The sequence below is a fragment of the Populus alba genome, chromosome 9, assembly GCF_005239225.2.
Source record: "Populus alba chromosome 9, ASM523922v2, whole genome shotgun sequence".
Lineage (NCBI taxonomy): Eukaryota > Viridiplantae > Streptophyta > Magnoliopsida > Malpighiales > Salicaceae > Populus > Populus alba.
Genome location: NC_133292.1, coordinates 12224056 through 12246707, shown reverse-complemented (window position 1 = coordinate 12246707; position 22652 = coordinate 12224056). Strand labels below are relative to the sequence as shown.

At 35.2% G+C, this 22652-nt stretch overlaps 3 protein-coding genes, 1 long non-coding RNA gene and 2 pseudogenes across 4 annotated transcripts; 4 read left to right on the top strand and 2 right to left on the bottom strand.

Annotated features, from left to right (window-relative positions):
- Positions 1-1684: 1684 nt before the first annotated feature.
- Positions 1685-7460, bottom strand: LOC118032315 (uncharacterized). Its single transcript, XM_035036998.1, has 6 exons — positions 7378-7460; positions 7090-7106; positions 2897-3003; positions 2578-2760; positions 2283-2487; positions 1685-2172 (listed from the first exon to the last, which is right to left on the bottom strand). The coding sequence occupies exons 1-6, from the start codon at positions 7458-7460 to the stop codon at positions 1685-1687; spliced, it is 1083 nt and encodes a 360-aa protein (XP_034892889.1).
- A 974-nt stretch (positions 7461-8434) lies between these two features.
- On the top strand, positions 8435-11372 carry LOC140954240 (wall-associated receptor kinase 2-like; annotated as a pseudogene).
- A 960-nt stretch (positions 11373-12332) lies between these two features.
- On the top strand, positions 12333-14198 carry LOC118032428 (uncharacterized). Its single transcript, XR_004684657.2, has 3 exons — positions 12333-12564; positions 13357-13438; positions 14024-14198. It is a non-coding gene; the product is annotated as an uncharacterized lncRNA (long non-coding RNA).
- Positions 14199-15807: 1609 nt separating this feature from the next.
- Positions 15808-16541, bottom strand: LOC118032333 (uncharacterized). The gene is made up of 3 exons (XM_073411265.1): positions 16505-16541; positions 16320-16406; positions 15808-16217 (listed from the first exon to the last, which is right to left on the bottom strand). Exons 1-3 carry the CDS (start codon positions 16539-16541, stop codon positions 15808-15810), a joined length of 534 nt encoding a protein of 177 aa, XP_073267366.1.
- Positions 16542-16558: 17 nt separating this feature from the next.
- LOC140955926 (wall-associated receptor kinase 2-like) lies at positions 16559-18048 on the top strand (annotated as a pseudogene).
- Positions 18049-19844: 1796 nt separating this feature from the next.
- Positions 19845-21748, top strand: LOC118032426 (wall-associated receptor kinase-like 2). Its single transcript, XM_035037141.2, has one exon. It carries the CDS (start codon positions 19845-19847, stop codon positions 20460-20462), a length of 618 nt encoding a protein of 205 aa, XP_034893032.1. The 3' UTR covers positions 20463-21748.
- Positions 21749-22652: the final 904 nt, after the last annotated feature.

The following is a 22652-nucleotide window of genomic DNA, read 5'->3' as shown; positions in this document are numbered from 1 at the left end:
CGCTATTGCTACATCTTTTTGCAAGCTCAGCAACCATTTCTATCTCCTCCGGTTCTTCTTTAGCTACCTCAAAATCTAAAATTTTAAGGAGATGATTGTTTTCCAACGATGAGATGAAAATGATGTTACGCTTCTCTCCAGGCATTAGAGTTTGGCTTCTGTCCTGTCAGAAGCTCCACAAGAACCACTCCGAAGCTGAAGACATCACTCTTCACTGTTAAATTACCTGTCATAAGACACTTACTATCCAGGTAGCCAAAATTCCCCTGTATTTTTGTGGCTATATCAGCTTCACCTGGTGAAATCAGCTCTGAAGCTCCAAAATCAGCTCCGGAAATATGTTCACTGTCTCGACATCCCCGTGAACGATTGGAGGGTTTGCTAAAGAACGCAAATAATCAAGTGCAAGTGCAGCCTCAGCAGCTAGCCTCAAACGGCTTGTCCGAGTTCTCAACACTTGAGACTTTTATCATAGATATGATGAAAAAGGGTTCCCTTTGAGATGAATTTGTAAACTAGTAAAGGCTCTTTGGTCTGCAAAAATAGTCTGAAAAGCTTTTGACCACATTCTTGTGATTGACTCGTAGCCAATTTCATGCTGAAATTCCTCGTTCATTTGAGCCTTGTCTACCTACTCCCTTAAACTTCTTGACTGCAAGCTGGGTATAATCTGGTAAAACTCCTTTGTGTTAAACCACCTTGGCCAAGTTTCTGATGATCATCTAATTTCTCAGTTCTCATACTAGGAGTAATGTGTGTGTATAGGGACGGATCAATTAATATATAATCTACAATCATGGAGAAAAACTTATCAAAACTGTTAATAGATGTATCTTTGAAGCATAAGAGGTGAAGTTATCTAATCACAAGAATCTCAAATCCAAATGTTTGTTTATGAAGAAGTTATTCTGCATTTTAAGAAATTCAGCATGGGGTAGTAGCTGAATCAAAGGATAACTGCAGATTTACATGTAGAATCCAAGAATTAATATGTATTAGCTGTCCAACATGTTTGACACTGTGTTTTAAAAAGCGTTTTAAAAAAATATATTTTTTATTTTATTTTGAATTAATATGTTTTTTATGTTTTCAAATTATTTTGATGTGCTGATCTTAAAAATAATTTTTAAAAAAATAAAAAAAATATTATTGGCATATTTTTTTAAGTGAAAAACACTTTAAAAAAACAACAGCAATCACATTTTTCAAACACGCAACCGGAAGCTATTTTAGTCCTGATAGTATTGTCTTGATGAAAGTTGACTGCATTTCTAAACACTAAAAAAAAAATAGAAAAGCTGCTTTACTTTAAAATGAGACAACCTTTCAAAACCTTTTCTTTTCTTTTTTATTTCTATACTATTCGGAGTGACACAATCTTTTAAAATATGATTTTCCAAGATTTTTCTTCAACTATACTATTTTCCAAATAAATTTTATTTTTCTTCAACTGTACTATTTCCCCAAATAAGTTAGTACCTAATCATGCAATCTATCACAACTCCTATGTTATGGCGTGCATGCAATGCATAGACGTAGCAAATCAACAATCTCCATACTAGCTGAAACTTCAAACAAAAATCTGTTCAAAAAAAGAAAAACGAAGCAAAAATCATGACTCAGCTAAGTGTCTTGTAACATTAAATGACACGCTGAAACCAATTGTTCTTCAAAAGCTGATTTTCTAGCTAGCATTGACAGGCTTAGTAGTGAGTCCAAAATCATAGGGGAAGAGGGGATCGTAATGAGAGTCACCAACATTCATAGGGAGCTGATCAACGGTCTTGAACCAAGTCCGGGGCAGCTTTCCAGTAAATCCATAATCCCCGAAAAGCACATCTGCTACTCCTTGGCCTTCAGTGCCTGGCAACCAGGCAGCAACAAGAACATCGATTTGTGACTCATAGGGCTCAATTACTACTGGACGGCCAGATACTGTGACCACAACGCACTTAACATTGCCGCAGACATTGAGGATCGTACTTGGACCTGGTTCAGCTATGGTCAGGATCAAACTGTCTCCGGCTGTCTCGGCATAAGGAGTCTCTCCGACCACAACAATGGCATAAGAGAAGTTGTTGGACTTGACGAAATCAGCATCAGGGTTCTTGCTGTAGACGATTTCTGTGCTTGGATCAGCAGCAGCTGAGATACCACATAAGATGGTGGTTCCTGCTCATTGTGCGATAGGACAAGTTCCATCAATACTGCTACTATTATATTTGAATTCAAGAGAAGCGTGCTTGAAATGGAAGCAAAAAGGAGAAGCATTTTAATTATACCAGCAGTGTAATTGTTGCCATCAACTCCTTGCCAAGTTGCAGTCCATCCTCCACATTGATAGCCCAAATTGTTGGCATGGCTTCCGGCTACAAGGATCCTAGATGCTTTTTTAGGGAGGGGTAGAACTGGAGCATCCGCGTTCTCTCCATTCTTCAACAGCACGAGTGACTTCCTCACAGCTTCCCTTGCCAAATCTCTGTGAGCCTGTTTTCATACCAAGTGGAGAGTTTTCAGACAAATAAGTAATCTCCTGAAATGGGAAAGGAATGCTTAGATTGAGACATATAAAGCTACCTGGCTTCCGAGCTGGTTAACCAAGGTCTCATCAGCTAAGGGAGTCTCAAATAGACCTAAAGTGAATTTCACTCGCAAAATCCTCCTGGCAGCATCATCAATACGGTCCATGGAAATGTAATTGTTATTTACTAAGTCAGTCACAATATTGATGAACTCAGTATGGTTGTATGGAACCATGATCTGAAACACACACGTTAAAGCTTCAATGTCAAGAAAAGCAGCAGCTCTAATCAACAAGAACAAAAAACATTTTGTTTGACAAGAGTAGGCAAGTTTCTGCTAGTCTTTGAGAATAGAGACGTAGGAATCAACTAACCATGTCAATTCCGGCTGAAATTCCTTTCAGAACTGACTCTGTGTAGTTTGAATGAGGTGGGTAAGTAATCCTGTCAATACCCTCCCAATCAGAGATGACAAAACCCTGTGACGTTCAAAAAATTAAGGCAAAAGGTTAGAATTGTTTGCTTTTCATAATATTCTATGACTTCGTTTTGGATACATAATTTAACAAAAAGCATCTTAAATATTTATATATCATCTTTAATAAAAATATATATTAAATATTTAAGGCTTTTTGGTAAGAATAGATATTTCCTTTAGTTATTTATATTTTATTCTATTTTAATTTAAGAGAAAATATTATCTTTAATTGTTACGTTTTTCTTATTTAATCTAAAAAATTAAATATTATCTTTAACAATATTTTTTATTAAATATTTAGAGTATGCTTGGTTTTATAATGGGCATTCTCAAATTTAAATCTGCTTCTCAAGTTGGTTTTGGCATGTAGGTTTAATTTACAGGGCAAGAGGAAACACAATCAATGAAGCAGTTATCAGGGGGTCAGAAAACTGTGGTAGCCCTGACATTGATATTTGCCATACAACGATGTGATCTTGTTTTGGCTATTGGTATGGAGTCTAAATGTAGATTTTGCATTACCACCGTGCCCTTCATCTATTGCTGCCACCCATTGCAGCGAGTTGATCTTTAGGTTCCTGGAGTAGAAGTAGTTATTCATATCTAACGGGAAGCTGGTAATAATTAAATGCATCTACAGATAATATGTCCACTTAAGCTACTACTGGTTTGAATAATTTGACTGACAGTAAGATTTTGTTGAATGCTTGAGTTTCTGGGCTAGACAATGGATTGTTCGGGCCAAGCAAGAAAACTCGTCAGGGGGATAGGCTGACGAGAATTGGGACTGTTGCGGAATTTAGTAGCGCAGACAATGGCTTCCTGCACACAGATGCGAATTCAGCAGCACGCAACAGCTTGTGCAAGTTGTTGGTTCGACTTGGCACGATTTTAAACTTAGACAAACGACTGTCCAAGGCATGCGAGAAACTCAACAGATGATGCAGCAAGAACTGGCAGTTAGGGCTGCCAAGTGGACATGTAAAATGTTGGTTAGTGGCAGTTATTGATATCCAAGATTATAGAATCATGGAAGCTGAAAGTATAGGGGCTTACCAGGGGTTGCTCTCAACCCACTAAGATCATGGAAGATCATGGGGGGGGGGGGAAACTACCTACTATTTGGTAGATAATGGAGTTATTCATGGGTGAACATGGAGGAAAACTACCCATTATTTGGTAGGTAATTAATGTGCATCCACTTGAATACGCGGCAGTGGCAGTGGTAGTGGCAAGTGTTCCTTGTTTTTCAACTATCCTATATGTAATTTATTAATCAATCCATCCATCCACCCAAAAGTCCAAAACAATAACTTGAATTACCTTGAAGTAATCAGTTCGCGGAATGATGCTTCTACATCAATTACTTGCAGCAATTTTCAAGTTGATCAAGCTCTATCATCATCAGATGTCGAACCTTTGGTCCCTTTCAAGACTTGGTGATTCATTAATAAGAAACATGTCTCGACTCTGCAAGTTTTTCCTTTTTCTTTTTTCCTAATGTTCTTGGATAAACTTGAGACCATTTGTTTCGGTATTTGTTTTGCGAAAATGCTTTAAGCCATCGGTGTCACTGTTTTTTCTTCTATATATATCTTGTTCACGTTCTCTTAATCTTATTATTTCTCTTCTCACCTTGGGAAAATATAGCAAATCACAAGAAGAATTGGAGTGATCTTGGTGTGCCTAGAAGGGACCTCTTTGAATGCTTGAGTTTCTGGGTCATCCACTGAAGCAAAATGGAAACTGGTTTTTTATAGTCCCTCCTCAGATTGTTGCTAATGGCGCCAAAGGCTGGGATTATTGTCTTGTAGGCTAATTTATGGGTAAAAGTCCCAAGCTCTCCTCTGTTATGCTGGCCGGATGGTCCTGTAAAAATAATATTAAGATAGTGCAAGCGCATTTCAAAGAAATTAGAGAATTTGAGATCAATAAGTTGATTTAAATTTAACTACATGATAAAAGAATACGCAACAACGGCAAACAAATAATTCTAAAAAAAACAAAACCTCGAAACCATTAGAAAAAATTCATAGAGGCACAAAATCAGATAAAAAGAGATAAAAAAAAAACTAAACCAACTCGAGATAGTGTAATAAATATGTAATATATATAATAATGGGCAAAACCCATAACCCAAGTTATGAGATCGAGATAATTCTACATAAAAAAAAAAAAAAAAAACAACAGAGTCAATTTTTAAAAACAAAACACTAATGTTGAATGGTGATGAAATAAATAATAAGGGGCAAGTCAACCTGTGGTTTGCCGAAAAACTCATGATCCAGGTCATAAGATCGGGATAATTCTATAGAAAAAAAATAATTGAAAAAAAAACAATGATAAAATTGAAAAAAAAAATAAGTAAAAAAAATGTCAACCAACATCAACTTTTTAAAAATGTGACCTGGGTTATTAAACCAGAAGCATCATGCATGGAAAAATAGTGAAGTATAATCCCTAGCAAATTAAATGTTGAAGAATGAAATAAGGGGTAAAAATTAACAACACATAATGATCTAAATTAAAAAATGGTAATTAAAAGAATGATGGTGAAAATCAAAATAAAAAATAAATTAGAGGGCAATTAAAATTTTTTAAATGGAGGGTTAAATTTAAAATAAAAATAACTCTAATAAAAAAAATAAAAGAATGAGAGCCAATGATTTTTTTTTTTTTTAATAACATACCATGACTTGGATTGAAAGATAAAATTAAAAACTAATAAAACTTTTATAAATTAAAGGGCCAATGAAAAAATTAGAAATTAAAAAATAAGGATCAAATAAAAAAAATATTTGACAAATTATAATTAAAGGAATACATTGAAAGAAATAAAACTTGTGTAAAAAGGCCAAGGAAAATACTAAGAAAATAAAGAGAAAGGACACAAAGTTTTTGATTGGAGGGTTAAGATTGAAAGAAAAATAACTCAAAAAAAAGGACCAAATTGAAAATAAGAACACAACATAAACTTGAATTGAATGATAAAATTTAAAACCAATAAAACTTTTATAACAAGGCCAAGAAAAAAAGAATCAAAAGAATAAGGATTGAATTTAAAAATATAATATATATAAATTTGAATTGAAAGGCCCAAATTGAAAAGAAATGAAACTTTTACAAAAAACTAAGGATAAAAATTAAAAGAAAAGGATTGAAGTAGAAATATAAAAAACCAAGAATACTAATCTGCAATTTAGGGAGGAGATGAGAGAAAAGAAAGGGAAAAAAAATGTCTATCCAAAGACAAATAATCCACTATTTTGATGACATACTTCACATTAAGAGGAAGAAGATGTGGTGACACATTTAACAATATTTTTTATTAAATATTTAGAGTATGCTTGGTTTTATAATGGGCATTCTCAAATTTAAATCTGCTTCTCAAGTTGATTTTGGTAAGTAGGTTTCATTTACAGGGCAAGGGGAAACACAATCAATGAAGCAGTTATCAGGGGGTCAAAAAACTGTGGTAGCCCTGACATTGATATTTGCCATACAACGATGTGATCTTGTTTTGGCTATTGGTATGGAGTCTAAATGTACAGGACTGCTGTTGGAAGTATTTTGCCTTCATGTCGCGCTTCTAGATGCTTTCTCCCATTTAAAATTCATGCACAAGCTGTAATATTCCACGAAAATCAAAGAACAGTTCGAGCACGTGCTCTCAATGAAGGGGCAGCGTGAAGACCACGGCACTGCAGTTTATAATAATAGGCCTCCACAAGTAGCAAATAATAAATTATGATGTAATTGTAAATCCTTCTAAAATTGTTAAGTTGTTGACGTAGACGTAAAGTAGATATGTTTTATAAAATGGCTGCCGATGCAAAGGTTGGGTTATTCCAAGGAGGGACTTTTATTTTCATTGTCTTTCTGTCCTATAGATCGGCTGGTCCTGCTGGAGTTTACTATGATAAAGTCATTTTTAGTAGCCTGCCTTGTTTTGTTTTCGATGAAGCTACACGGTAGGTTCCAGTTTGTGTTTGGCCAGTTTTTTATGCTTATGTTTTTGGAGACAGTGCGTGCATGGTCACTATGTCATGTGAAACAAGTAAATTAAGATTTCAGTATATAATTTTATATTATATTTTAATACATTCCTTAAAACTTGTACGGGTCAATATAATTATATGTTTATTTTTTTTATTAAATAAATAATAGTGGTGATATTTAAACATGTAACAACTTAAACATTAAATTTTTGATACCATATTTAAAAATTCAATTCAACCAATATTTTAAATTGTTAATTAAATTTCAAAATATAATTTTATATTATTTTTAATTTGATGTTATAATTTACTACTAATCAACTTTATTTTATTTTTAATTTTTGTTATTTGAAGGAAAATGAAAACAATTAACACGAGCCCGGATGTGGGAGAGCCATTTGATTTATGAGGGGACAAATCAATTTGAAATGTAAAAGTTTTTGAGACCAAAGTAGACGACATGTCGTGCTACAAAAGAAGGTTGATTTTCAAGGTTGGTGTCTATATATGCCATTTTCATTTTATTTCTCGCATTTACTAGCTCTATTCGTGCCTGCTTGTGGTCCTGAGCCCACCGCCCCTGCAGCTAGCTAGGTGGAATCCAATGTTAATTTCTAGGTCCAGTGTCACTTATTTTAAGCTTGATGTTAACATCCATTATAATATATAAAAATGGTTATGTTGACGAAACATGAAACCTTCAACAGTTCATTCACCCAACCCAACTTTTACAATGATAAGACATGCATGTTTTTAATGGCATTTAATACTATGCTATTTTTTTTAAGTATTACAAAATAAATTGGCCTCATGGGACCACAGACGTCGGTCCACACCAGTTACATGCCAGCGGATATGGTCACCATAAGATATCAACGAAGAAGTTGAGAGGTCGGAGTAAGAGCATCACAGAAAGAAGAGCAGTACCTGAACCAAGAGGGTTCTTTTTACTACTGTTAAGTTTTAAAATCGTAACCTATTGTAATTGTCTTGTAGGTTAATTATGGGTAAAGTCCCAAGCTCTCCACTGTTTCTGCTGTGGCAAATACCCTATGGAGCTCGGCTGGTCCTGTTGAAGTTTACTAGCTATGATAAAGTTATGTTCATACTCGGAAGTAAATTTTCCAATGACATAACTTTGTTAATACCATATCCATTTTTATTGAGGAAAGGGAACCTTAGCTTGCAGAAACAATAAAATTTTCCAATATGGCTGCCTTTGTGGGGTATACTGTATTCTCAGGTGGGACTTTTCTTTTCCCTGTTTTTTTCTCCTAGTGGTTTCTTTCACATAATTTATTTTAGTCTTCATGATCCATTAATTACTAGGGCCTCATTGACTCATGACTTCGGATGGGATGTTTTCCGAACTTGAAAGAATAGAAAACTAAATAAAATAAATCTAATTACATCACAGTTGGGTTAATTTTGGATTGCCATGGAAGAAAGATCGAAGAAAGGACTCGCAAGACTTCATTGACCTGATCATCTCGGAACTGGTCATATGATGAGTGTTTTCTGTCAGACTCGCTTAGCTATATATTGTCTACCAGGAAATGAAGATGCACAATTAAAAATTAGCGGGAGAGAGTTGGTTTGGAGCTTCTTTGTATCCATATATTAAGTTGGGTGGTGGTGTCTAGAAAATGATACTTCAGAAGAGGAGGGTGTTTTTGATGATGATGTTGCTACTAGTGGCTACAGTAACAGGAGCAACAGCAAATCCAGATGTGAAACCTGGCTACCAAGAAAGGTGTGGGGATGTTATTGTTCCTTACCCGTTTGGGGATTGGGGAACAAAGATGTGCCATGAATAAACACTTCTTTCTACATTGCAATTCCACTGATGAAGTACTGTGGTTTGGAAAGAACATGCCTGCTCGCAATATATCATTGCTGAATGGCACAGTCACTGTAGGCATTGATACATCGTATGATTGCTATGACAAGTCAGGGCTGCAGTCGGGGCTTTTCAATCAGTCTATCTCACTTGGATCAGGCCCCTTCACATTTTCAGACTCTCGAAATGTTTTCACAGCAGTTGGTTGTGATACCATTGCCATGGTGACCAACGACGAGGTGACATTCGGGGCGGCTTGTGTCTCTTTATGCACTGAAAATGTTAACATGTCAAAGAATAATTCCTGCTCAGGTTCTGGATGCTGCCAGACCTCGATTCCCAAGGGTCTCAAGTCTCTGGATATTACCGTTGGGAGCTTTTCCAACCACACGAATGTTTCCGAATTTAACCACTGTAGCTTTGCATTCCTCGAGGACAAAGACTCCCTTGACCTGTCGGATTGGCTACTCTCTCGGACTCCCAAACCTAGTGATACTTCAAATGTTGTGATCGAAATGGGTAGCTCAAACGAGAAATGCGAAAAGGTCAGGCCAATAAGAGTTCATATGCTTGTGGCATGAATACAAATTGCAATTACTCTGATAATGGTCAAGGATATCGTTGCGAATGCAAAAAGGTTCGAAGGAAACCCATATCTTGAACAAGGATGCCAAAGGTAAAGTGACAGATGCCTTCAGTAGTTACTAATTGAAATTAAAAGATTGTTCTTCCTCTTGTCAGATATTGATGAAACAAAAACAGCTTCTAAATGCGTAGAACTTTTCTAGAATTTATATTCGTGTAGACTAAATTGTATTGAATTAAGGTCAATTCATAATTTTTTATGTTTACAGATATTGATGAGTGCAAGGATCCCCAGAAATACACATGTCATGGTAAATGCCACAAACACCAATTGGGGATTACAAATGTAAATGTTCACTTGGCATGCATGGTGATGGAAAAGAAAGGCTGTCAAGGATTTGCTAATCACTACCATTATAGCAGGTAAAATGTCCTTTGCATTTTTATTCTATACCAGTGGTTGCTATAGCTTGCTTTGACTGCTTCCAGAGCTCCATCTTTAGTACTCAGAGAACCAATAAGTTCCTGTTATTGGATTTTGCTTTGCATACATCCTTTATTCCTCCCTCTCAACACATGAGATTAGCATAGCCACTAAATATGGCATGGAAACGTTTCGGTTCAAGAGATTCATTTGTTTTCCATTGATTTTCTGTATGCAGTCATAGGCGCCATAGTTTCCCTGGTGATTATTTGCCTATTGCTCTTCATGATCCTGAGTAAAAGAAGAAAGGACAAGAACTTCAGAGAAAATGGGGGAAAACGGTTTTAAAGCATCAAAGAGTAAGGATTTTCAGTGAGGCAGAGCTGACAAAAGCAACCAACAATTATGATGATGATAAAAAAAACTCGGGGAAGGTGGTTTCGGTTCAGTTTACAAAGGAGTTTTAGCAGACAATACAGTAGTTGCTGTCAAGAAGTCCAAGGGGGTGGACAAAGCTCAGATGAACGAGGATTTCCAACATGAAAATCTGCGTTGTTTCACAGGTCAACCACAAGAACGTGGTAAAACTCCTGGGCCTGTTGCTTGGAGACCAAAGTGCCCTTACTAGTTTACGAGTTCATCTCAAATGGAACCCTTTTCAAGCACATCCATGACAAAAGGTCACAGGTATTGGCTTCCTGGAGCAATCGTCTGAGGATTGCATCGGAGGCTGCTCTTTCGCTTGATTATTTGCACTCTCTAGCAGACCCTCCAGTTATTCACGGAGATGTCAAGTCGGTGAACATTCTATTAGACGATAATTACACGGCAAAGGTAGCAGATTTTGGAGCTTCGGTGCTTATTTCTCCAGGCCAGACCAATATTTTTAGCACGAAAATACAAGGAACTTTCGGCTACCTGGATCCAGAGTATCTTATGAGGGTAATTTAACTGAAAAAAGTGATGTGTATAGCTTTGGGGTAGTTCTTGTGGAGCTTCTCACAGGGGAGAAGCCGAACTCAAATGCCAAGTCAGGAAAGAAACGGAACTTTATTCAGTACTTCAACTCAGCATTGGAAAATAATGATCTTATTGGGATTTTGGATTTTCAAGCAGCTGATGAAGCTGAGATGGATGAGATTGAAGCTGTTGCTGAGCTTGCTAAAAGATGTCTGAATAGCATAGGAGTAAACCGCCCATCCATGAAGGAAGTGTCAGAGGAGCTTGCTAAGCTGAAATCCCTTAATCAGAAATCATGGGCCCAGCAAAATAGCGATGAGACAGAGCACTTGCTAGGCCAATCATCACAATCTTTCCGCAACAACGCAAGTCCTCCAACGAGTCAATCCCAAACTGTCATATCCTTCGAGATTGAAAACTACACCGATAGCATTTAAAATTGGAATTCGCCAAGGAAACATGCTGCACTTTCGGAAGGCCAAGAAATTGTTGTCAAGCGTGTACTAAATAGTTTGTTTGATTAAGTTGCAGCTTTATTGGTAGTGATTGAGTATTATTGTCTCCAGGATCCTGTAAGCTTAACATGTTTCTGGATTTATCATTTCTTTTTTCATCATGTAAAGTAAAAATTGTGGGTTTGCAGGATAAAGATCATAATAAAGCGATTAATTTACCTTGCATGGTAGATTTTGTGGAACCATGGACCGAAATGCCATTCCTGAGATGTGATATAAAGATCATAATAAAGCGATCAACATGATTTAGGACGATACTAGACCAATTCAACGTAGCACTTAATTTGGACTTTGTGATTGTAGCGGACTTTCTGGACTTCAATAAGGAATGCATCTTAGGTTCACTTATTCAAGGACTTGCATTCTCATGGAGAGGAGTGATGATTTGCCTGGCTAAGATTATATCTCCACTATTTTTCTGACCGCACAAGCATTCATGAAGTGCTGTTAGCCTAGATAACTCGTCAGATACTTCATGCTTGGCCTATTTACACCCTGCTATTTGTGCATCTTTTTTGCAAGCCCAGCAACCATTTCTATCTCCTCCGGTTCTTCTTTAGCTACCTCAAAATCTAAAATTTTAAGGAGATGATTGTTTTCCAATGATGAGATGAAAATGATGTTACGCTTCTCTCCAGGCATTAGAGTTTGGCTTATGTCCTGTCAGAAGTTCCACGAGAACTGCTCCGAAGCTGAAGACATCACTCTTTACTGTTAAATTACCTGTCATAAGACACTCACTATCCAGGTAGCCAAAATTCCCCATTATTTTTGTGGCTATATCAGCTTCACCTGGTGAAATCAGCTCTGAAGCTCCAAAATCAGCTCCGGAAGTATGTTCACTGTCTTGACATCCCCATGAACGATTGGAGAGTTTGCTAAAGAACGCAAATAATCAAAGTGCAAGTGCAGTCCCAGCAGCTACTCTCAAACGGTTTGTCCGAGTTCTCAACACTTGAGACTTTTATCATGGATATGATGAAAAGTGTGATGTTTTGTATTAAAGGGATAGGAAAAGCCTAGAAAGCCCTTGAAGGCTTAGATGTAGGAATAAATTAAATAAGGGTATAGTAGTAATTAGATAAATAATTGATAAATATAAATAGGAAGTAAAAAAAAAAAAGGGAAAGTGATCTGAAATTAGAGAGCAGAACCGTGAGAGAGAAGAGAGAAAGAAGAAGAAGAGAAAAGAAGGGAAAATAAGGGAAAAAGGAAGAGTTTTGGAGGAAATAAGTGAAAAAGGTAAGATTTAGGTTGTTTAATGTGTATAATATGTTAATTAAGCTTTAATTACAGTTTTTATGAATGTTAGGGTTTTGAGAATTTGTGTTTGATTTAAATTGATGAATTAATTTGAAGGTTATAAGGTTAATTGTTGTGGTTAATTGATGATTTAGTTGATTATGGAAGATTATGATGATTTTGAGTTATACAATTGTGTAAATGGTGAAAATTGAGTTAGAAATCAGGGGAGAACAGTGGGGTTTCTGTTAAAATCTGGATTGGAGGTTGAAGATGACGAAAATTCAATTTGGTCCCTCAATTTCTGAAAATTTCAGTTTAGTCCTCCAATTTGACAAAAAGTACGATTTGACCCTAAAAATTTAGTAAAATTCCAGAATGATCCCTGAAGCATAATGATACATCCTGGACAGAATTGAGGATTAATTAAGGTCAGAATTTCAGTATATTCATGGAATTATGACAAATTTCAGTTTGGTCCTTCATTTGACAAAAGTTACAATTTGGCCCTAAAAATATGGAAAAATTCCAGATTAGTCCCTAGCTGTAATATTAGCTTTTTCAGATTAGTTTGATGAATAATTAAGGGTTATTTAGTGAATTATTACCAATTTTATTAGTTGTTTTTATTATGGATTAGATTTCGGGAAAACCGTTAGATTTTGGATTTTTAAGAAAATTGACTAGTTAGTTCAAAAAATATAGGGTTACAGAATACACCCTTAGTTAAGTGTATTAAATAGATTAAATGTTCTTTCGAGTCGTTTTTGAATATGTCTCCTTTGTATTCAGATAATCCTGATATTCTACCGGCAGGACGTTAGTAGAATTTCCTTCGGTTTCAGCTTGTGTGTGCTGTTTGCTTTTGAGTCAGGTGAGTGGATAATTTTCCATATGCATGAGAAATATTATAAATATTTGATTTGTTAATATGAATTGGATCATGCTTCTTGATAATATATATGCTGATTATTATCCTTGATATGATAAAGCATGATCAATTATTGAATCTGATTTCTTGATATGAACCAATATGAATTGACTTCTGAATTGATAGCTCCTCATTTGATTGATGTCATGAGTTGAGCTTTGAGATATGAATATGTTTGTGAGATTATGATTATGAACCTATGGTATGTCAGTCAGAATACCCATGCTAACAGGGTAGTGTTAGTCTTTGTGCACATCGTATCTGAACCCTAGTTGGTCGGGGGAGTCACCAACCTGTGTGGACTGATCATCCCACAGTACGGAGCCTCATGCTCATTGCATTTTGATTTTCTGACGAGTTTTACCATATGATATTCTTGTTATGGCCTATTTGATAAACCTTCGTATAAGAACTAAAGCCATACTTGTATATATATTTCTCATTGTTATATTACCTCGTATGTGTATATTGAATGTTATCTATTCACTGAGTTGTTGAACTCACCCTCTCATTATTTATTCTTTTCAGGCTTATAGCTTGATAGCAGGTTACTTTTGTTGAACCTTCCGAACCTGCCTTTTGGTTGTAATTTGTACCTTCCTTTTGTGTCAAGTTAGTGCTCCAAAACTATGAAATTATTAACTCTTGTATTAAGACAATCGAATTATATTATGAAGTTGTTTGTTGTTAATACTGCGTTAAACTCTGATTGAGTTGTTTCAAGGATTGTATGTAAGTTTGGGTTCGCATAGGTTTGGAACCTTGGAGGGGAACCTTGCTTATGTGCCGGTCATGGATCCGGGATTCGGGTCGTGACAAAAAAGGGTTCCGTTAGAGATGAATTTGTAAACTAGTAAAGGCTCTTTGGTCTGCAAAAGTAGTCCGAGTAGCTTTTAACCACGTTCTTGCGATTGACTTGTAGCCAATTTCTTGCTGAAATTCCTTGTTCATTTGAGCCTTGTCTACTCCCTTAAACTTCTTGACTGCAAGTTGGGTATAATATGGTAAAACTCCTTTGTATACGCAGCCAAAACCACCTTGGCCAAGTTTCTGGTGATCATCATAATTGTTCGTTGCTTTTGCCACCTCTGACTTACTGTAAATCCCTTCTCGCTGATGCTTTAAAACCATGCCCCCATCTAATTTCTCAGTTCTCATACTAGGAGTAGGGTGTGTGTGTGTGTGTAGGGACGGATCAATTAATATATAATCTACAATTATAGGGAAAAACTTATCAAAACTGTTAATAGATGTATCTTTGAAGCATAAAAGGTGAATTTATCTAATCACAAGAATCTCAAATCCAAATGTTTGTTTATAAAGAAGTTATTTTGATTTTTTTCCGCATGTTAAGAAATTCAGCATGGGGTAGTAGTGAATCAAAGGATAACTGCATTTACATGTAGAATCCAAGAATTAATGTGTGCTAGCTGCCCGGAGGGCTGAAGACTAGATTACCTGAAGCTACTGTGGCGATACCGCAGATGACCATCTTCTTTAGTTCTGATATAATATTGCCTTGATCAATGAGGCAACCTTTCAAAGATACTGTGGCACAATCTTTTAAAATATGATTTTCCAAGATTTTTCTTCAACTATACTATTTTCCAAATAAAATTTTTCTTTCAACAATACTATTTCACCAAATAAGTTAGTACCTAATCATGCAATCTATCAAAAAATAACAAGTTTCTAGCTAACATAACTCCTATGTTATGGCATGCAATGGATAGACATATCAAATCAACAATCTCCATACTAGCTGAAACTTCAAACAACAATCTGTTCACAAAAAGAAAAACAAAGCAAAAATCATGACTCCGCTAAATGTCTTGGAACATTACATGACATGCTGAAACCTATCGTTGTTCAAAAGCAGATTTTCTAGCTAGCATTGACAGGCTTAGTAGTGAGTCCAAAATCATAGGAGAAGAGGGGATCGTAATGAGAGTCACCAACATTCATATGGAGCTGATCAACGGTCTTGAACCAAGTCCGGGGTAAAAGGGAAAGTCTTCAATCAGGTGCATCACTGCCCTTTAATCCTGCAAATCATAGCTGCAACACAAGCCTGCAATCAGGAACAAGAGATAACACTCTGCCTTGAATTATGCAGAATACATCAAGGCTGCAATTGTGGTTATTATTTATTGTAACAACTGTGTAATATAGAAACAACGGTTATAGTAGCTATCCAGGTACAGCAGCTATAATTTCGGCCAGAAACTTGTTCTTCAAAAATCAAACAATGACAGTGTATATAAATTTATCAAGCAATGTATGAAAACTCAGGCGAGAATAATAAGAGAATATCAAAACTTATCAAGTGCTCTTTCCTCTTTACGGGGCAGCTTTCCAGTGAATCCATCATCCCCGAAAAGCACATCTGCTACTCCTTGGCCTTCAGTGCCTGGCAACCAAGCAGCAACAAGAGCATCGATTATTGACTCGTAGGGCTCAATCACGACTGGACGACCAGATACTGTGACAACAACGCACTTAACATTGCCGCGGACATTGAGGATCGTCCTTGGACCTGGTTCAGCTATGGTCAGGTTCAAACTGTCTCCAGCTGTCTCGGCATAAGGAGTCTCTCCGACCACAACAATGGCATAAGAGAAGTTGTTGGACTTGACGAAATCAGCATCAGGGTTCTTGCTGTAAATGATTTCTGTGCTTGGATCTACTGCGGCTGAGATACCACTTAAGATGGTGGTTCCGGCTCATTGTGCGATAGGACAAACTCCATCAATACTCCTACTATTATATTTGAATTCAAGAGAAGCGTGCTTGAAATGGAAGCAAAAGGGAGAAGCAGTTATACCAGCAGTGTAATTGTTGCCATCAACGCCTTGCCAAGTTGCAGTCCATCCTCCACACTGATAGCCCAGATTGGTGGCATGGCTTGCGGCTACAAGGATCCAAGATGCTTTTTTAGGGAGGGGTAGAACTGGAGCATCCGCGTTCTCTCCATTCTTCAGCAGCACAAGGATCAAAGAAAGGACTCACAAGACTTCATTGACCTGATCATCTCAGAATTGGTCATATGATAAGTATTTTCTGTCAGTCTCTCTTTGCTATATATTGTCTACCAGGAAATGAAGTTGCACAATTAAAAATTAGCGGGAGAGAGTTGGTTTGGAGAAGGAGCTTCTTTGTATACATATATTAAGTTGGGTGGTGGTGTATAGAAAATGATGCTTCAGAGGTGGGTGATTTTGCTGATGATGTTGCTACTAGTGGCTGCAGTAACAGGAGCAACAGCAAATCCAGATGTGAAACCTGGCTGCCAAGAAAGGTGTGGGGATGTTATTGTTCCTTACCCGTTTGGGATTGGGGAACAAAGATGCGCCATGAATAAACACTTCTTTCTAAATTGCACTTCTACTGATAATGGTCATCATGAACTGTGGTTTGGAGAGAACATGCCTGCTCGCAATACATCATTGCTGAATGGCACAGTCACTGTAAGCATTTTTACACCGTTCGATTGCTATGACAAGTCAGGGATGCAGTCGCTGCTTTTCAATCAGTCTATTACACTTGGACCAGCCTACACATTTTCAGACTCTCGAAATGTGTTCACAGCAGTTGGTTGTGATACAATTTCCATGGTGACCAACGAGGAGGAGATATCCGGCGATGCTTGTCTCTCTTTATGCACTGTAAATGTTACCATGTCCAAGGAGAATCCCTGCTCAGGTTCTGGATGCTGCCAGACCTCGATTCCCAAGGGTCTCAAGTCTCTGTATATTACCATTCAGAGCATTCGCAACCACACGGATGTTTCCGAATTTAACCCTTGTGGCTTTGCTTTCCTTGAGGATACTCCCTTGACCTGTCGGATTGGCAACTCTCTCGTACTCCAAAACCTTAATATACATCAAATGTTGTGATCGAATGGGTAGCTCAAACCGAGACATGCTAAGAGGCTCGGGCCAATAAGAGTTCATATGCTTGTGGCATCAATATAAATTGCTACTATACTCCGATAATGGTCAAGGATATCGCTGCGCATGCAAAGCAGGATTCGAAGGAAACCCATAGATATGAAAAAGGATGCCAAGGTAAAGTGACAGATGCCTTCAGTAGTGAAGTGATTGAAATTAAAAGACTGTTCATTTTTCTTCTCAGATATCCGTAGTCCTGCATGCCAGAACTTCTTAGAACTTTTACTCGTGTTGAATCAAAGGTAAATTCATAATTTGTTATGTTGACAGATATCGATGAGTGCAAGGATGCCGGCAAGAGACACCCATGCCATGGTAAATGCCACAACACCTTTGGGGATTACGAATGTAAATGTTTTTTTTTTTTTAATTAACATGGGTTGGGACTACTTTGTGTTCCCATTAACTAATTTCATTATATAAAATTTTAATGATTCCAAAAAAATTCAAACCCGTAATTCTTCGAAAACAAATTCAAGGTTTGGCATCATCACAATTATTATTTCAGGTAATTAATGTGCATGCACTTCAATACGTGGCAGGGCAGTGGCAGTGGCAGATGTTCCTTGTTTTTCAAATATCCTATATGCAGGGCGGAGCTAGAATTATTTGTTAGGGGTCATAATTAATATAATAAAATATAATATTTATTTGACTTTATTGTACATGAGTTGTAAAAAAACCTGTATAATTTAATTTTATTCAAATAACTTACTATAAACATATAATTATCTTTGTATGAGGTAAAAGGTTTGAAGAAATATCAAATTGAGTCAAAGTAACGAAGTTAATTTCATCTTCATAATATATTCATCACTTTAATGTTAGTCTTTATATCTATCAAATATAAACATACAAAGTATATAAGAAACATTAGCTAAAACGAAGTATTATTTATGTTTGATAAACTTTGAAATAAAGCAAAAAATAATAAAGAGTTATTCTCACTAATCAACGCGGGTTCTTTGTAAACTGAGACGCATTGGAGTTGCTCAATCATAACTTTAACATTACACATTGGAGTTGGTTCACTAGGCTGCGAGTTATCAATATTTTTTTTTGAAAAAAAATAAAATTCTTCTTATTTTGTTCATGGTTCAATCTAAAATCAAAACATATATCGTGAGAAAAAATTGATAATTTTGATGATTCTGCTAAAAACATAGCATAAAAAAAAATTAAAGTATAATCAAAACAAACCAATGAAATATATCTAATGAATTAAAAAAAAAACACTATAACAAGAATTCAAAAACAATTGGTAAAATTAGCAGATCTAAGAAAAAAATAAAGCAAAAATGGTAGAATTATATAAAAAAAAAAAACCTCATCAAATTATTAACAAACATCTCAAAATAAAATAAAAATAGATTTTAAATTTAAGTTACCTTATTTTGTTTAATGAAAAATAAATTAATTGATGGCTCTATTTCAATTTTTTCATTGAAAATTTTTACTTATGATTTATATTTTTATTTTTGTTTTTGACCGACTGCAAAATTTATTGTGCAAAGTAATGAATTTATATTTACAGAATTTATATTAGGGTACGTAAATTAATTTTTTTAAAAATCAAATTAAAAAAATCACATTTAATTAAAGTAAAAAAACTTTTGTAAAATAAAAAAACTTCATCCACACTTAATTACCTCTATATATATATATTCTCTATACGTCTCTTTCCCTTCTCTGTATCACTCTTGCCTGCAACAACTATTAATACGAGACTTGGAATAGAAATTCAAGTCAAGTGATGTCCATCATCCAATTTTTCCAGGGGCGGTATATATATATTATACCGGGGCGGAATATTTTAGGGGGACCCGGGCCCCTGCTTAAACCCCCCCCCCATGTAATTTATTAATGAATCCATCCATCCACCCAAAAGTCCAAAACAATAAGCTGGCCATCATTTACTAGGGCTTTGCCTTTTGGGTTCAAAACAAAAGTACCGAACTAGTTTATTTTTTATTTTTAAAAAAATATTCAAAATATTAAAATCGTCAATCGTAGAGTTTTATTTGAAATAATTGATGGCCACTTCCCTCGCCACTGCTTGGTTGCATATGCCACTCAAATTCAATATTTAAGAACAAGTTATTCTAACATAGAATTAAAAAAAAAAAAAAGTGGATCATCTTAGTCTTTTTTGAAAATTTCATGAAACATAAAAAATTAATTGTTTAAAACAAATTTTAATTCCTTAAAACTTTAAAGGAATAAGAAAATTTCAAAATTGCATATTGATTAGCATTTTTTGCAATATAATAATGATTAATGACTCAATCGTATAATATAATATGTATAGATATTCATATCTATTATATTATAATAGATGGCCAAGGTACCCTGTACAAAGGGATGCTAGCAGATGGAGTAATTGTTGCGGTCAAAAGGTCATGGGATATGAGGAGTTCCCTTTACCATGGGAAATGAGATTACAGATTGCTGCTGAAACTGCCGATATCGGGACTTCAAGATCACTCTCCGTTGATCAAACTCATTTGACGACTAATTTGCAAGGCACCTTTGGTTACTTGGACCCAGAATACCTTTGGTCCAGTCGGTATACAGATAAGAGTGATGTCTATAGTTTTGGAGTAGTTCTTGTTGAGCTCCTAACTGGACAAAAAGCAATTCTTACAAACGAGTCACAAGAACCCAAAAACTTGGCTGCACATTTTGTTCTTTTCATGGAAGAGAACAGAATTTTTGATATTGTTGATGCTCAAATTAAGGAGCACTGCCCCAAGGAGGATGTCATCGGTGTAGCTAATATTGCAATGAGATGCTTGAATTTGAAAGGAAAAAAGCGACCGACAATGAAACAAGTCACATCAGAGTTGGAGAGGATCATTCAATTGTCACAAAATAACGAAGAAGCTGAGAGCATCACGGCTGAAGTAATCAGTGCGAGGGATGATGCTTCTACATCAATTACTTGCAGCAGTTTTCAAGTTGATCAAGCTCTATCATCATCTGATGTCGAACCTTTGGTCCCTTTCAAGACTTGGTGATCCATTAATAAGAAACGTGTCTTGACTCTGGAAGTTTTTCCTTTGTCTTTTTTCCTAATGTTCTTGGATAAACTTAAGACCATTTGTTTCGGTATTTGTTTTGCGAAAATGCTTGAAGTCATCGGTGTCACTGTTTTTTCTTCTATATATATCTTGCTCACGTTCTCTTAATCTTATTATTTCTCTTCTCACCTTGGGAAAATATAGCAAATCACAAGAAGAAATGGAGTGATCTTGGTGTGCCTAGAAGGGACATCTTTGAATGCTTGAGTTTCTGGGTCATCCACTAAAGCAAAATGGAAACTGGTTTTTCAGAGTCCCTCCTCAGATTGTTGCTAATGGCGCCAAAGGCTGGGATTATTGTCTTGTAGGCTAATTTATGGGTAAAAGTCCCAAGCTCTCCTCTGTTATGCTGGCCGGATGGTCCTGTAAAAATAGTATTAAGATATTGCAAGCCCATTTCGAAGAAATTAGAGAAATTGAGATCAATAAGTTGATTTAAATTTAATTAGATGATAAAAGAATACGCAAGAACTGCGAACAAACAATTCTAACAAAAAAAAACTATGAAACCATGGGAAAATATTTATAGAGATTCAAAATTAGATAAAAAGGGATAAAAAAAATCTAAGTCAACTCGAGATAGTGCGATAAATATATAATATAGATAATAATAGGCAAAACTTATGACTCATATTATAAGATCAAGATAATTCTATATAAAAAAAAATCAAAGAAAACAAAAGAGTTAATTCTTAAAAAAAAAAAAAACACTAATGTTGAATGATGACGAAATAGATAATAAGGGGCGAGTCAACCTATAGTTTTCCACAAAACTCATAACCCAGGTCATGAAATTGGGATAATTCTATAGAAAAAAAATCAAAGAAAACAATGATAAAATTAAAAAAGAAAATAAGTAAAAAAAAAGGATGTCAACTAACATCAACTTTTTAAACATGTGACCCGGGTTATTAAACCAAAAGCATCATGCTTGGAAAAAATGGTGAAGCATAATCCTTAGCAAATCAAACATTGAAGAATGAAATAGGGGGAAAAATTAACAATACAAAAGGATCTAAATTAAAAAATGATAATTAAAAAGAATGATGGTGAAAATAAAAATAAATTAGAGGGCAATTAAATTTTTTTGAATGGAGGGTTAAAGTTAAAAGAAAAATAACTCTAACAAAAAAAAATAAAAGAATGTGGACCAATGTTTTTTTTAAAAATAACACACCATGACTTGGATTGAAAGATACAATTGAAAACTATTAAAAATTTTATAAAAGGACCAGTGAAAAAATTAGAAATTAAAATAATAATGATCAAATTAAAAAAAATTGACAAATTATAATTAAAAGAATACATTGAAAAGAAATAAAAAACTTATGTAAAAGGGCCAAGGAAAAAACTAAGAAATTAAAAGAGAAAGGACACAAATTTTTGGTTGGAGAGTTAAATTTGAAAGAAAAATAACTCCAACAAAAAAAAAAAGAAAAAAAAATAAGGACCAAATTGAAAATAATAACACAATATAAACTTAAAATTACCAGACAACGTCGTACGCTCTAGCAGTTTTTTAAAATTTAATATTAATTTTTTTTTTTGTAAAAAATATCTTAATATTCTTAATAAAAAAAAAAACAACTTGAATAAATAAAAAAACGCATTGTAAGATTTAAAACAATCATCAAAAGATTTCAACTTATACTCGAAACAACACAAATCATACATTTATTTTTGGTATGTTGGTAGATGAGAGAATTTGTGGAGTACTTTGATAAAGTCAACTTTTGGGGTTTTGCCCAGGCGTGTATATATATAATTATATATCCTGTAATTTTGGATTTTGACTGCGGCTACGGGGACTCTTTCTAGGTGTGTGATGTTTTTGTAATAAAAAGGAATGAAAAAATACAATAAAGTCCTTGGAGGCTTAAATAGTAAGTATAATGATTAAAGGGTAGTTTGGTAATTGACCAATAGTTGATAAATATAAATAGAAGAAAAAAAAAAAAAAAGGGATCTGATTTTGAGAGAAAGAGAGCTACGGGAGAGAGAAGGGAGGAAGAAGAAGAAGAAGAGAAAATAAGGGAAAATAAGGGGAAAAGGAGAAAAGAAGTAGAGGAAATAAGTAAAAAAGGTTAGATTTATGGTTTTAAGTGTATAATATGTTAAATTTCGGTT

Bases quoted from the DNA above. Each gene is read 5' to 3' on its own strand.
- LOC118032426 (XM_035037141.2), top strand. From the start codon at position 19,845: ATGGGATATGAGGAGTTCCCTTTACCATGGGAAATGAGATTACAGATT.
- LOC118032333 (XM_073411265.1), bottom strand. From the start codon at position 16,541: ATGACCAATTCTGAGATGATCAGGTCAATGAAGTCTT. The intron at 16,407-16,504 runs GTGAGTCCTTTC...GGATCCTTGTAG, and splicing joins GATCAGGTCAATGAAGTCTT to CCGCAAGCCATGCCACCAAT. The intron at 16,218-16,319 runs GTATAACTGCTT...TCGCACAATGAG, and splicing joins TGGCAACAATTACACTGCTG to CCGGAACCACCATCTTAAGT.
- LOC118032315 (XM_035036998.1), bottom strand. From the start codon at position 7,460: ATGTCGTCTACTTTGGTCTCAAAAACTTTTACATTTCAAATTGATTTG. The intron at 2,761-2,896 runs GTTAGTTGATTC...TGTGTGTTTCAG, and splicing joins TTTCAGCCGGAATTGACATG to ATCATGGTTCCATACAACCA. The intron at 2,173-2,282 runs GTATAATTAAAA...CACAATGAGCAG, and splicing joins TGGCAACAATTACACTGCTG to GAACCACCATCTTATGTGGT.